The sequence below is a fragment of the Euphorbia lathyris genome, chromosome 1 (assembly GCF_963576675.1).
Source record: "Euphorbia lathyris chromosome 1, ddEupLath1.1, whole genome shotgun sequence".
NCBI classification, from domain to species: Eukaryota; Viridiplantae; Streptophyta; class Magnoliopsida; order Malpighiales; family Euphorbiaceae; genus Euphorbia; species Euphorbia lathyris.
The window spans coordinates 89,812,918-89,828,969 of record NC_088910.1 but is presented as its reverse complement, the minus strand read 5'-3'; the positions used below and the strand labels follow the sequence as shown (position 1 = coordinate 89,828,969).

The following is a 16,052-nucleotide window of genomic DNA, read 5'->3' as shown; positions in this document are numbered from 1 at the left end:
GTTTTTACATCCATCTGATGTACCACCAAATTATGTATTGTTGCAATTGTAATTAAGATTCTAATAGTAGACATTTTAGTTACAGGAGAGTATGTATCAAAATAGTCAATTCCTTTCTTTTGACTATAGCCTACGACAACTAATCTAACTTTGAACTTTTCAATGGATCCATCGGGTCTTCTTTTCCTTTTGAAGATCCATTTAAGTTTTATAGTTTTGGACCCTTTAGGCAAAGAGGCTAGATCCCGAGTGTGATTTACCATAATAGAGTCTAATTCATTTTTTATTGCCTCTTTCCAAAAGTTAGCATCTATAGAGGTCATGACCTCCTTATATGTCTTAGGATCTTCTTCTATTAGATAGGCAGACATAAAAACATCATCTATTCTATCTGAATTTTCTAACAGAAAAGAGGAAACAAAGTCGGGTCCAAAACTATTAGCAATTTTCCTTCTTTTACTTCTTCTAGGTTCATGTTCACATTCATCATGTTTTTTCAAAGAACTAGAAGCAAGAGAATCACTAGCAGGTACAGAATTAGAGGGACCAACATCATCACACACAACATTTTTCTTTAAAGGAAAAATATTTTCAAAGAATTCTGCATCTCTAGATTCACACATATGGTATAGTCATTTTGTGCCATAAATCTAAAGGCAGCACTATTAGAAGCATATCCAATAAAAACACAATCAAAGGTTTTTAACCCTATGTTGGTTTTTCTAAAAGATGGAAAAGCAACTTTAGCAAGACAACCCCAGACCCTCAAAAAATTTAAATTAGGCGAATACCCCTTCCAAAGCTCATAAGGAGTTTTATCTAATTTTTTATGAGGAACTCTATTTAAAATACAGCATGCAGACAAAACAACCTCCCCCCACATATTATCAGGCATACCAGAACTAATCAACATGGCATTCATCATTTTCCTTAAGCGTTCTATTTTTCATTTCAGCTATACCATTTTGTTGTGGTGTATATGGCGCACTAGTTTCATGTATAATGCCATTTTCTTCACAAAACATTTTAAGGAAATTGGTTCCGTATTCTCCACCTCTATCAGATCTAAGCCTTTTTATTTTTCTATCTAGCTGATTTTCTACTTCCATTTTATATTTTAGAAACATACTTTCAGCCTCATCTTTTGATCTTAAAAGATATACTTTGGTGTATCTAGAAAAGTCATCAACAAAGGTCGTATACCATCTTTTACCACCTTTACTAATGGAATTCTTAAAGTAAGCTAGATTAGAATGAATTAATTCAAGCAATTCACACTAGTACACAAATAGCCTACGGCCACGCTTTATTGGTTACGGTTATTTAAAAAACCGTGGCTACAGGTAATTAGAGTCGGTTATTTAAAAAACCGACTCCAATAAATACATTATTAGGGTCGGTTTTTTTTAAAAACCGACTTTAAATGCAATTTTTGAAAATGATCAGTGGTTTGGCCGGTCAGGGGCTTCGGTTCTTATTGAACCGAGGCCAATGGTCCAATAATCAGCCTCGGTTTATTTTAAACCGAAGCTAATTATTCAGTAATTGGAGTCGGTTCCGCTTGAACCGATGCCAATTACTGAGTTAATTTGGCACGAACTACTGGATTAATTGGGTCGGTTCAAAAGAAAACCGACGCCAATTCCTTATTAGAGTCGGTTAATTAAATAGCAGACTCTAAAAACCCAGTTAAGCACGCTCCTCCTTCTTCTACTCTCCTTTTGCGCAACCTAGCAGCTTTCTCTTCCTTCCTCTCCTTAGCCCGGTTTGAAGTTTCATCCATTGGTTTCGTTCGTGTTTCGATTGCGGTAGAAGCAACGGAAAAGAGGTTAATGAATGGGTTTGAATTGTGTATTCTATCTTCTGCGCTACTTTATGATTTTGATTTTTTTTTTTGTCCTTCCTTATGGGTTTATATGAGTTTATTGGTGTTCGATCTTCTGGGTTCCATACGGGTTAGTGTTGGTTCTTCTGGATTTTGTTGGTTTCGGTTTTCTGGGTTCTGTCTCTGTTCATGTTCTTTCTTCTGGATTTGGTTATAATTGCGTATTTCTCTCTGTTAATGTTCGTTCTTCTGGATTTGGTTCCGTCTCTGTTCATGTTCGTTCATATTCATTCTTCTTTAATTTCTTGCCTATTTCTTTAATGTGAGAAACATGTTATTTAATTAATTAGATGTACTTTAAGCACTCTTTATTATTCATTAAACTATATATTATTGGAGATTTTTTGGGATCTGTTTGTTGAATGGATACAGCACATTAACACGCTCTGTGGAGCTAAACATATGTTTTAGAATTTTTTAATGGATAATCTGCAAATGCTAATTTTATATATATCTTATAAAACCCATTCACGAAGTTGAGTTTTCCCATTCTCGTTTTGTTTCCAAGTATCCTGGCTTCCAATTCAAAACAATTCCAGATTGTTTCTCAATTGATTGGTTAAGAGAATTCTTAGATGCAAGAAAGAAGAAAAACGAACACATCGCACAAGCAATGATGGGAAGTTGGATTTATATTGCATAAAATGAGATTAGGTACCTTTGATGGGAAGTTGATAAGCAGCAATGATGTTAGGTACAGAATAAAAGATCCACATCGCACAAGCACTAATAGTATAAAATTGAATTGATGGAATTCCAAGTTCAGAAGCAACATCATGGATAAAACTAGTAATCATATCTCCAATAATATAAGTAACAGGTGGATTACTCTCAATTAACATTTTCTTCAAAATAGGCTTGCTTTTCTTCTTTGTTGTATCTAAGAATTCTCTTAACCAATCAGCTGGATCTTTTGGCCCATCACTGATTGAGAAGCAATCTGGAATTGTTTTGAATTGGACGCCAGGATACTTGGAAACAAAAGAAGGCTCAATATCTGAACAGCGGATAAGGTTTTCATGGATAATCTGAAAATTGAAGAAGGTAATATGATTAATACCAGAAAGACATAAAACCTCAGCTAGTTTAAGCATAGAGTTAACATGACCTTGGCCTGGTGCTGGAAAGATAAGAACATGAGGAAGAACATGAGATGTTAAGCTTTTATTCTGTAATTGGAGGGAAGCTCTGAAGTATAAACAATTGATGTAGTTGGATTTTATCTTAGTTGGATTACTGAAGTTAGGTTAAAATGACAGTGTTTTTATATGTGAAGGCTAAATCTTATGTTCCCTAATAATCATAGAGCTAAATGTATATTTTATCTTAGTTTATGGATTTCAATGTACATATATATATTAGAAATTCCTCTTAATAATATACCTCAATCAACTTTTTTCCATTGTCAATATGGAAATCAGTTTATTCACACTCCTATCATGATCTTTTAGAGCCGCTTCTTGTTTCGGGCTGCCACGTTCACACCATGAACCGTATGGTTAGAAGAATAGACAGTAATGCATCTGATAATTAATAAAATGTATTTGAATGGGGTACCTTTTAAGGGTTTTTTTTCATAGAGAGAAGAGAAGACACAAGGGTTTCGTGATCATTCTTTCTCTTCACTTCATAGAAAGAGACACAGAGAGAGAGAGAGAGATTTTCTAATCCTAGTGTACCTAAAATCATGTTCATGTTTCTTAATTAGCTATTGAAGACAAAACCTTCCTCCTTGACAAGATTCTTCCTTTTAATACTTTTTGCTCCTTACATATTACATTTGTCTAATGCATTTCAGGATCCTTTCTAACATGAAAACTCTTTCTGCAGAATCTGATTTACAATCATAGGGAAGTGAAAATAGTAAAGGAAACTTATTTTATCCAAGGCCAGTTGCACAAACAGGATCACAGGTTATTTGTCATCTTTGTGCTTATTCATACTTTTCTTTCCCCCATTTCTTTCCTTTCAATAGTCATAGGAAATATTTTATTCACAAGTAATCATATGATATGAACTAATGGAACAGAACTACTTTGTTATGGCTAGCCATGAACAAATGTGTTTGAGCTATACTATGATGCTTTGGATTCAATTGAAATTGCTTTTGTACATTATTTTGTTATTCAGTCAATTCTAATGCATACTAAATAAAGAAGTTAGCTTGCTTCATTCTAAGAATTCTTGCACCTCTAATCAAGAAAAAGTTTGGCACTTCATGTTTTGTTGTAAACAAGACCATATAAGTCAAGGTATAGACAGTGATCTCCATGCCAATTTACTGGCTGTTTAGATATAACAAGTGATGTGGTCGATTAAAAAAATTCCATGTTCAAGCAAACTGTTCGACAATTAACTATGGAGTATCTTATAAAATAGTTCAGAGATTTTTGTTATCTTATTTGCTAAAATAGTGATCATTCTTTATCTTGGTTTGTTTGCTTTAATTCAGAGGTTGGAATTTTGTTACGGATAAGATATCAAAATAGGCCTAAGGTTTTTGGGGAAGTACCAATTTAGGCTTAACGTTCAAAATAACACCAATATAGGCTTAACGTTTACAACATAATATCAATTTAGGCTTAACGTTTACAATATAGCATCATTTTAGGCCTCATGTACAAAATAGCACCAATATAGGCTTAACGTTTACAAAATAATACGAATTTAAGCTTAACGTTTACAAAATATATCCAATTTAAGCTAAACGTCTAATTATGACTTTGGAACTATTGGCTGGACCATATTCACCTAACGCCATAAAATGCCTTCTTTCAGAAACAACTTTTCTTAAAGAGAAGCAGAAAGATAGGCAGGGTGAAGGAAAAGAACTCCGGCTTGAAAGAAAGCTAACAGGCCTTTATTCTTCAATTGGATTAAGCGAACTACCAATGGCGGGAATCGATGCTTTGGAATAGAGAGAATCACAAGAGAAAAACTGAAACTGTCAGGGCATGATAACCAGCGAGTTTGAGTTTGAGTAATTTTTGCTGCCAAAGTTGTGCTAGCCTCTGGAACCCATTGTTTTGGTGCTTCAATTTCAGGTGATATTCACATAAGTGATCACTGTATGCCTATATAGTCCTATATAAGATTATTAGACAAGGAGTAAAAGAAGATGAGCTATGTGCAGGGTGTTTACAGTATATCATAATTTGGATTCTTTAGATATGAACTTTTCCTTTGATTCCTTTTTGAATTAAACACTAGTAGCTCAAATTTGATGTACAAATGAAATTATGCTATATCAATGAGTTCGAGTTTTAATGTGTTATTGTTGAATTTTGTTGTTTTGTGACTGTGGAATATTAAACTGCAATTTCCCTTCTATTTTGTAAACTCATTGCCGTAAATCAGTATTATCCTCTGAATGCTAGTGACGCTATTAGTATTATGCTTTTTTGACTTAGAATTTTGGAGCCAGTCTCAGAAATCAAAATTGAAAAACATTGCATTTTATAGATTTTTGTAACTGCAGATTCATCACACCCAAAGTTTAGTTAACTAAATTGTAGGCTCGTATTTACTTTGAGGATCAAACATAGAAATATGTAGACAGGAAGCACAAATTATGACTTCGGTGTCTATATTAAATGCAATTTTGAGTGCAAAAGACATTATTAAATCTTATAATAAACTTGGGTGGTAGTTCGTTACAACTTCTTAATTTTTCTCGTTTGGGACTGTAGGATATCTGGATTGTATGATATCATAAAAGGTGTGATGAAATTGAGTGTTTTATGGCCTGTCAAATTTATGAAGAAAGTATGGAGAAATTTTCAGCTGCAAAATATGCTGTGGGAAATTCAAGGCGTTGATCCACTTTATGCTGTCGCACCTCAAATCTACCCAATTCAAGGTATGTTATACCTATTTACTTCAAATATTATATAGTTTATATTATATTAAGCTTAATGATGCAATTAGGTGGGTTTAACATTTTATAATTGTAGAATGATTGATGAGTAAGAATTATACGTTTAAAAAATAATAATTAAATAGCAAAAACCTTTTCTTTATTTATATATTTATTTTCAGTTGTACTTTCACAAAATTACTGAGCTTACCCTGAAGAAGTCAGATTCTAAACTCTTCAAACAAGCTTTAGTTAGCTTGGCATCAGACTATGGTCTGCATCGGTTACTTCCTTACTTCACATACTTGATTGCTGATGAGGTAGTGTACATGACCTTTAGATACTCTATTTTGGTGAAGATATTTATTTGTTTTCCTGAGCTTATATTTTATTTTTTCCCACAATGATCTCGGGTTCACAAAATTTGAATAATTTTCCTATCCTGTTTGCTCTGGTGCGTGTGACAAGAAGCCTTCTTCAAAATCCACACATACATGTAGAACCTTATGTAAGTTCATTGACTTATTCAATCGAGATGCACAGGTTAATTGATAAAAAAATCCAATAAAGTATCAAAGTCATTGTTCTTTGGATCTGTTATTTTTATGCCCTGTGCTCAGTGCTCACTCATGCTGTTTAACATTTAGGTGCTTGATTTTCCTTCCATCTAATTTAGTTTTCCTGTCATTTCTTCAGCTGCATCAATTGATGCCATCTATCAATTACCTGCCTAGTTGCTAAAAGGTTGGGGAATCGATTTTCTGAAATCATTGGGAGCTTAGAAACTTCACAGCAAACCTGGTTGCTTCAATATGCAAAAGGCAAGAATTTTGTTCCTGTTTTGCCAAAAACTTCACATAAATTTAGCCTTATGCCATCAGCTTGCATAGAAGTGTCTTTTTCTGAATTGAGCACTCTTCAGTTAAAGGACATAAGGGAATAATCGGTGATTGGTGCTGCAATTTATATGATATAACTAAGAGTGTGCAATTAGATAAGGATTGAGTTTCTGGCATTGCACATAAGTGATCACTGTATGCCTATATAGTCCTATATAAGGTTATTCAACCAATTGCATTGGTCGATGGCGAGGGCTTTTTCATCGGCCAATGGCCGACGCAAATAGCCCTAAATGGCCGATGCAAATGGTATTTTTGCCACTAGTGTATGGATTCCTTCAGTTAAATTGTTATACAGCTAATCTCAACCCCATAAGCAGGAGCTTGATTAACTTAGGTAGGGGATGCTTGTTGGCATCAGTCAGGAGGAGAATTTGAACTTGAGGCAAAAGGTTTTCTGTTGGCATCAGTCATGAGGAGATTTTGAACTTGTTAACTATTGCAGAAGTATGCTTTATGCAAGTGATTATTTCCTTGTGTTACAAAATTTAGAACTTAGCATCAGATACATGACAGGTACCTTTTCATCTGCTTTTTTTTCAAGTATTGAAAACTGGGAGTTGTTTGCTTATCTATTAGAATGCAAAAGAATGTGACTTATACAAGCATCTTTAGGCTATGCTATTCCTTTTATACCTCATCACAGAGATGACACGTGCAGATTTGCGATGTTGATATGGAAAATTGTGGATTCATGTTGCTTCAAAATACTCTTTGATTTCTCAAGCTTAAAGCTTCACTAGAGTTGGTAGACTAAGTGCAATGTGCTGAACAAGATGATAAAAGTATGAATACTTGTTGACAGCAGAGGAGAGTGCATGATTTCAACATTGCAGATATGTTTAACATCCTGTTTTATAGAGTATGTTAGAGTATTGATGAGTATATGTCGGGTTTTTTTTTGTGTTCGCAGTTAATTTCAGTAATATACAACAGGAATACTGTGAATATATCAAAGCTTGTATATATATATAATATGTTAATTAATTACCCTATATTTATGTACATTTTTTTATTATTTTGCATTTAATTCTAGTAATACAGTAGGATCAATCTCGATTATGATAAACGACTTAGGGTAACTAATCTCGTTTACCATTTATTACAGTAATATAGTAGGAAAAAAATAGAGCAGGTTCAATTTGAACCTGCTTCTGTAAAATTGCTAAAAACAATAACATTAAGGTCGGTTGTTCGTAATAAAATTTGAACCACCCTCATTAGCCACGGTTGCAAAACAAGCGACTCTAATATAATTAACATTAGTCACGGTTATAAAACAACCGACTCTAATGATTAGAGCATTGGAGTCGGTTGTTTCCACAACCGACTCCAATGCTTTTATCATTAGCCACGATTTTTCTACAACCGACTCTAATGATCAGGGCATTAGAGTCGGTTGTTACGAGAGACTGTGGCTAAAGACCCCCTTTAACCATGGTTTTTTGTAACAACCATGGTCAAAACATAAGATATTAGAGTCGGTTCTATGTAAAAACCGACTCTAATGCCCCTTTGGTCACGGTCGAACAACTGTGGCTAAAGATGCCAAGCATTTGCCACGCCGCCTTTGGTCACGGTCGCGAAACCGTGGCTAATGAGGGTAAACGACCGTAGCCACAGGCCATTTCTGTACTAGTGTCAGTACTTCTCTTAGTAACAGATGGAAAAGGCTTCTTGGCAAATTTAGCTTCTACACAAATAGAACATTTTCTTTCATGCTCAGAATTAACAATATCAATAAAATGCATATTTTTCAACCTTTTAATAGAAGCATAATTCACATGTCCTAATCTACCATGCCAAACATCCAAAGACTCACATAAATAAGCAGAACCAGAAGAACTTGCATTATTTTCAACAGAGTTAACATAAACAGTGTTCATGATAAAGAGTCCATCACCTAGGTACCCTTTCCTTATAAAGGTCCCATTCTTAGTAAGAATCACCTTATCAGCCTCAAAAGTAATTTTTAAACCAGCCTTATTCAATAAACTACGAGAAATCAGATTCCTACGAAGTGAAGACACATACAAAACATTATTCAATGACAAACTTTTTCCAGAAGTTAATTTGAGTAAGACTGTTCCTTTACCAACAACACCAGCAGTTGCAGTGTTACCCATGTAGATGCACTCTCCATCAGCAGCATCCTCAAAATGATGAAACAGCTCCCGGTTCGAACATAAGTGTCTGGTGGCTCCAGTGTCCAGTACCCAGTCAGTTTTGTTTTCCACCAAGTTTGACTCTACCACCACAGCAGCAATGATTTCACCGTTCTCCACCAAATTGGATTGTCTGGTAGGCTTTGTGTTAGCATTTTGATTTGAATTCTGTTGGTTCTTCCTTTGGAAACATTGAAACGCTCTGTGCCCGGGTTTTCCACACACAAAGCATTCAACCTTTCGCTTTTGGACCTTTCCATGATTGAAAGACTTATTCTGTTTGAAGCCTTTTTAGGACTTGTTTGCATGTCCTTTTGATCTGTCTTTTGGAATCATAGCAGATTCAACCACATTAGCATTAATAGAAACAGAAATAGAGGAAAGTTGCTTATCTTTCATTCTGTTTGCTTCTTCAGTTTGCATATGACTAACAAGCTCCTGAAGACTGAAATCTTTCTTTCTGTGCTTCAGGTGGTTTCTGAAGTCACTCCAGGAAGGAGGGAACTTCTCCAGCAGAACATTGGCTTGAAGCATATTGCACATATTCATCCCCTCAATGAGAACTTCAGCAATAAGGTTCTCATATTCGTGAATCTGATCAATGATTGGTTTCTGATCAACCATCTGATAATGTAGCCACCTGCCAACAACATATTTTCTTTTTCCATCATCATCAGATCCATACTTATCTTTTAATGAGACCCAAATTTCTTTCGCATACTTTTTGTTCACAAATATATCAAACAGTGGGTTTGACATATGATTAAGGAGATGTCCTCTGACTGTTTTGTTATCTTTTTCATACTTAGCAGACTGGTTATCGTATTGTTGAACAATAAGCGACATAGCAGGACCGTTTGGGTCGACAGGGGGGTCAGAAAGAACAACATAATCAAGGTCTAATTGTTCAAAAAATATAAGCCTTTTCCGAGACCATCTTTTGTAGTTGAGACCGTCTAAGGGCTCTAATTTAGAGAGATCGGGAATGTTTTTTGAGATTAGAGCAGACATGATGACAGACAGAATTAATCGTTTTCAAATTGTAAGTACAAAAGAGGGAATGGAATAAACTTATCGGAATATAAACGATGTGTCGTGGACAGAACCACTGCGTTGAAAATGATTACGGCATACTCTGGTGCAATCTGGAAGTCCGATCGTCAACCAAGGTTTACACAGCAAGTGCCGACCTAGTGCACTCTATGGCGAAGCTTTGGAACAACAAGATTTTAATGCCCAGAGAAGAAAATAATATTTGAGAGCAAAAACTGTATAATCGAAAACTGTATATTCTACGATGCTCTAAAAAACTCATTTATTTTAGTTTGGAAAACGAACGTTGTAGTGGACAACGTTCATGAGAGTAAAACGTGGTTTGTTGAATAAAATTAGGGATAGTGAAGATAATACTTCAACAGCTAAAAGAATTAGTCAAAAGGTTTAAAATATTTAATAACAAAATAAAAATCGGGCCCAGTCGGGTCGGGACGGGCGGACATCGTTCGAACGAACGAGCGCGCGCGTGTGGTGTATTTTGTAAAACCCACTTAACACAATTTAATATCACATAAAGCCCAACCCAATATAAACCTTTCAACTTCCTCACAAGTTTCCCATGTGGGATACATAAAGTTACAAGAGTAATGGAAAATGACTAAAAGACCATTTCCCTTAAATCTCCAACAATAGAAACCGAAAGTTCTGACTGTTCAGTCTCTTCCTCATCCTATCTTGGAGGAAATTGAAAATAGATTGCTTTGATCGCCCAATTAAGGATGTTAACCCAAATATCTCACTACGTCTAGCGGGTCAGAAATGCCAATGGTGTTATAAATTTCCTCTCTATTATCGTCCCGAACATTCATGCTAAAGAAAATGCCTGATTTCATTAGATTAATCGCTTTCTCAAAGATCATCTCATAAATAGTTAGAATACTGGAAATTTTAATACTTTTTTCTTTGTAGCACTAAAAACTAGAAAGTTTTCATCTGCAAAAAAAACTGAGTCACACTCGGTGCCTCCCTGCAAATCTTGCACCTTGTCAGGTCCCCAACATTTTTTACAGTATCAATCAATTTTCTTCTCACTTTGATCCAAAATGCAGTTGAAGTCGCCTATAACCACCCATGGGAGGGAAGATGACCCCGTAATTGAAGTAAGTAGTTGTCAAGATTCTTTTTGTCTGTTCCTGTCAGCATAACCGTAGAAACCGACAAGCCTCTAATCCCCATCTATATTATCCCGAATGACCAGCTCAATATGGTGATCCAAAAAGATTTTAATCACTGCATCCATTGAGTCTCTCCACAAGACTGCCAGTCCCCCACTTCTACCTCTAACATCAACTGAAAAACAAGAACTAAAAGAAAATTTTCGACGAAGACCTTCAATACACGATTTCTCCACCCAGGTCTCAATGAAGAACACTACGGATAGATTATGAGCCTTAATAAGCTCATTCAAACAACGAACTGCCCGAGGGTTGTCCAGACCCTGAAAGTTCCATGATAGGCAACTCATGATGCTCGGTGAGTCTGAACCTCAGACTTCGCTATATTACAGTGGATAGAAGACTCTTTAACCTCGTTGAGCAAGGAAAATCACCCTCATGTACATTGTTTAATGTGTTGTGAGCAGAAACATTCTCTGTCCTAGTGGCTCCCGTAATGCTAATTGTCACATTCCCTTCTCTTTACCGCTTTCTGTGGTCTTGGAGTTCTATGACAACCTCTTCATCAAACATCATCTCTGAATCTGCTTCGAGATCCACTTTATCTGTCGAGCCTAGTACACTAATCCTAAGTAGTCCATATCGGATATTTAAGATGCTATCAATAGAAGGATTTTTAGATTGTTGTCTGCCACTATTTTCACCTTGCACCCCGTGGCATGTAGGTGCTACACTAAAGGGTTGCATGGGCTTAGTAAATAGGAAGCTTGCACTACTACCCCTAATTACACTGCCTCCGCCGCCACCCGATTCTCTTAGCCATTTTGAGCATGCCAGGTCACCACCTCTTCTCATAGACGCCTTCAACAATTCCCCCTATTCCCAGGTAATTTCCTCAGTCGGAACTCTGAATGTCTCGCAGAATTTGTTTGTATGTCCAATGATAATGTAGCAAAAGTTACATAGCCATTCATACTTGAAAGTTATGAGAACCCACTAATATCTTTTTAAAGGCTTCCGAACATCAATTAGCACTTGAATCCTCATGAATTGTCTATGAATACCCACATTGTTATTGACGCCATATTCTAGGAATCAGCCAATAAAGTTACCTATTTGTTTCCCAATTACTTCAGACATGGTCCCGAATGGTAAGTCATACACTTGAATCCATATTGGGCAAACATCCAAGTTAATTCTCTCCAGAGCTACATCAGTTTCCATTCGGATAGAATAAGCATGTTATTATCAAAAGACCATGGGCCTCCTCCCAAAACTCGATCTCGATCAACCGCATGGAAGAGTTCAAATATGTAGAGGTATATTTCAATTTCAGAGATTGCGATTCCACGTCCAGATCACCATAGGTTCACAAATCTAGTATTCATAGTCTGAAAATTAACTGGACGATCAATAATGAACCTGTCGACCGCAGATAGGCCACCGTTATTCACCACAAAACTCGTCGGAGTAATCGCCAATTCTAACGACTCATTTTCGATCAAAAGGAATAGAGGTTTAGAACGAAAAGAAATCAACAATGATAGCACTCTCACACCGTCAGACAGAGAGGCTAGGGCTATGGAATACACTTAATATAAATGACCATAAAAAAATGAGTGTTTGTTAAACCTGAGTATGAGAATCTAACGAATTAATAATTCCATTCTAATAGGATGTGATGTGACTAACCAAAAATGTGCAATTGTAAACACAAAATCCTTTTGGTTAAACACATAATGATTTGATTAATTTCCATATTAACGGGAAAGTTATTGAATACATATACATGTGTAGACAAGTCTTCAACAATCTAATAAATTAAAACCATCAAATCCTACGGTTAGTAACACTTGAAGAATTAGAAGTAATGAGGATGCAAACTTAAGTTTTTGACTTATCTGACAAAAACACATAAACAGACAAGGATGTCTAAAAAGCCACTGCCAAGTCTAATAACAACAAGAGACAGACAGACTATTGCACATATAACCATACTATACCATACCCATACCCTGCAAGATTCCTTCCTCTCCATTTCAATTCTCTCTTCTCTTATCTTCTTCTTCTAAAATAAAATGATGTTGCTCAATTTGTTGGTTCTGAGTTTATTATTTGGAATTACAAAATGTTTGTCTAATAATAACAACTCTATGGTGTCTGAATTTGAAGTAGAAGATGAAGAAAAAGGGTATATGAAATGGGTAAAAAGAAGGCAAGACTCAGCATTCAAACATGGTTTGTTTCAGAAAGTTAAGAAGAACAAGTTGAAGCCTTGTTTAACTATAAAAGTGAACAAAAAATCAAAATCAGGGTTTGTCAGTGTTGGAAAGGCTATTAAATCTATACCAATTGTGAATAATTGCAGAGTTGTAATCTCAATTGGGCCTGGGATTTACAGGGAGAAGATTCAAATTCCAGCAACTATGGCTTACATAACCATACAGGGTGCTGGTGCAGATAGTACAATAATAGAGTGGGATGACACTGCTGATAAAATGGGGGAAGGAGGACATGTTTTAGGCACTTATGGTTCTGCTACTTTTGCCATTAATTCTCCCTTTTTCATTGCTAAGAACATTGCTTTTAAGGTCAGTTTTTTTTTTCACTTTTTACTACTTGTTTTTTAGTTAAATTGATACCCAGTTGATAGAAAGTAAGAAATGCCTTTCCTTTATACTCCATAATTTTTATATTACTTTGTTATTAAAATCATAAAATCCATATGAGGTCAAAAAGCTGGCCTCACTCATTACCGAGACATTCTATTATAATCAATCATTGTCTATTTTATCTTACTAATGAAAATGGTAAACATATATATTTATGATATCCTTAAAAATGTATCGATAACAATATTATTAGCAGTCTTGATCACATGCACCTTAATGAGCACGTAGAATTTGCTCATTCACCGTTAGATCTAGGCTTATTAGAATCCTAAGGTGGAGATTCAAAGCATCCTGAGGCTTAGATTTAATAAGCTTATATCTAACGGTGAATGAGCAAATTCACTTGCTCGGTGAAAATTCCTGATATTATTAGAACCATTTATTTACTTTAATGACATTTGAACAAAAGATTTGTGGGGTTTCTTTAGTATGAAATGAGGGAAATGAAGTTTGTTATTATTAGATTGCATAGATATGAAAATGGTGATTTAGTTTATTGAAGTACAGAACAAGGCTCCATCTCCACCTTCAGGAGCACTAGGAAAGCAAGGAGTAGCACTAAGAATATCAGCAGACACAGCAGCTTTTATACGTTGCAAGTTCATAGGAGCACAAGACACTCTCTATGATCACATTGGCAGACATTATTTCAAAAAATGCTACATTGAAGGTTCAGTTGACTTCATCTTCGGAAATGGTCTTTCCCTTTATGAAGAATGTCATTTACATGCCATAACAAATAGCTATGGAGCATTAACTGCACAGAAAAGAGGAAGCATGCTTGAAGAAACAGGCTTTTCATTCCTAAAATGCAAGGTCACAGGCTCTGGTGCTCTCTATTTAGGCAGAGCTTGGGGCACTTTCTCTAGAGTTGTCTTTGCTTATACTTATATGGACAAGATCATTACTCCTACTGGATGGTATGATTGGGGAGATAAAAACAGGCAAATGTATGTATCACTGTCACTTTCACTATTTCTTCTACTATACTCCTGGAGTAATAACCGAGTTGTGGTGCAGGACGGTGTTTTTCGGGCAATACAAGTGCTCGGGACCCGGGGCGGAGTTTGGAGGAAGAGTGTGGTGGTCTAGGGAGCTCACTCGACAACAGGCTCATCCGTTTATTTCAATTGATTTCATTGATGGACAAGATTGGCTTCCCATCTAATACTAATATTCTCTTCTTTTTAACTAGTGTATTCTATAACTTTATGTCAAATGGGATCTTAATTCTTCCTCTTATTTAAATAAATGACACTGCCACCAACATGTAAAACTAAGAAATAAATTAATACACTCGTTGTCTAGTTGAATCTCAGGCTTCTTCTTCTGAGGATTTGGATTAACCTACAAAATAAAGAGAGTGATCGTTGTCTGAGCTGAAAACTCTCCAATATCCAAGTTCGTAATTGATTAATAAATGGTAATTTTAAGTAATGAATAGCAAAATTACTATTTCATAATGTAATGTAAAATGCACCTCAAGGTTCCTGGACATTTATATAGGAGAAAATGTATTAGATTATATAGTTTTATCGGTATTATTGTAATATCCTTTATAATTACAAGTCCTAAATAGTCATTAATTAAATCTTTGTAGACTACAAATAGACAAGTGTTAGTATCAATAAAACCATTGGGAATTATTTTTAATTGCTTCTGTCTCATGGTATCATAGCAACATTTTATCGCTTCACTTTGCAGTACATGCGTACACCTTACATTAATTAAATCTTTGTAGACTATAAGGTTGGAGTATCCCGAACTAAGAAGCCTTTGCAGTACATGTGTACACCTACATTAATCCAAACAAGAATAAGAAGGGTGTGAAAAAGAATGCTAAGGGTGTGCTTACTTGAGTACACTTGGCCTCAAATTGGAATGCTCGTCTTAATTTAGAAGATGTTGTGGTCTACGAGAACTAGAAAGTTATTCCAGACCATGATACTACTTAGGAGCTCCATGTATGGGAGATGGTCCACCTCTGTGGATAGTTCCTCTACAAACTTATTCAAAAGGTCGGACAAGAAAACAAGGTATTTGATGCCCTTAGCCGAAGGGTGACACTTCTAAAGACGTTGGCTCTTGAGGTAGGCTATTTTGAGCACGTGAAAGGAGACTACAAAGAGGATTTGGACTTCGGGGCTATTTGGGAAAATTTAGGGATGGAGAGTATCACATACTTGATGAGTACCTCATACGACGCAACCAACTATGTTTACCATGCACCTCCGTTCGGGAGAAAGTGATCCGAGATCTCATGGGGGGGAGCCTAGGGGGACACTTTGGACGAGACAAGACCTACGAAATGGTAAGTTCCCAATACTTTCGGCCAAGAATGAGAAGAGATGTGACCTACCTTGTGGAGCATTGTTACATTTGTCAAACTTCCAAAAGGCACTCT

General features: G+C 35.8%; 1 protein-coding gene and 1 long non-coding RNA gene across 7 annotated transcripts; both read left to right on the top strand.

The window, feature by feature from the left end:
• The first annotated feature begins 1,685 nt into the window (after positions 1-1,685).
• Positions 1,686-7,645, top strand: LOC136205955 (uncharacterized). Of its 6 annotated transcripts, none has more exons than XR_010676152.1 (8): positions 1,686-1,828; positions 3,716-3,798; positions 4,664-4,929; positions 5,575-5,744; positions 5,924-6,061; positions 6,213-6,249; positions 6,438-7,156; positions 7,302-7,645. It is a non-coding gene; the product is annotated as an uncharacterized lncRNA (long non-coding RNA). The 6 variants fall into 6 exon arrangements; XR_010676150.1 differs by having other exon boundaries at positions 5,924-6,249; positions 6,438-6,562; positions 6,961-7,156; XR_010676151.1 differs by having other exon boundaries at positions 6,213-7,156.
• Positions 7,646-12,957: 5,312 nt separating this feature from the next.
• LOC136211298 (probable pectinesterase 53) lies at positions 12,958-14,945 on the top strand. Its single transcript, XM_066002712.1, has 3 exons — positions 12,958-13,567; positions 14,156-14,598; positions 14,669-14,945. Exons 1-3 carry the CDS (start codon positions 13,055-13,057, stop codon positions 14,814-14,816), a joined length of 1,104 nt encoding a protein of 367 aa, XP_065858784.1. The 5' UTR covers positions 12,958-13,054; the 3' UTR covers positions 14,817-14,945.
• The last annotated feature ends 1,107 nt before the right edge of the window (positions 14,946-16,052 follow it).

What these genes read in the sequence shown, in the direction of transcription:
- LOC136211298 (XM_066002712.1), top strand. Translation starts at nt 13,055, where the DNA reads ATGATGTTGCTCAATTTGTTGGTTCTGAGTTTATTATTTGGAATTACA. An exon ending in CTAAGAACATTGCTTTTAAG is followed by an intron (nt 13,568 to 14,155) that starts GTCAGTTTTTTT and finishes ATTGAAGTACAG; the next exon opens with AACAAGGCTCCATCTCCACC. An exon ending in GGAGATAAAAACAGGCAAAT is followed by an intron (nt 14,599 to 14,668) that starts GTATGTATCACT and finishes GTTGTGGTGCAG; the next exon opens with GACGGTGTTTTTCGGGCAAT.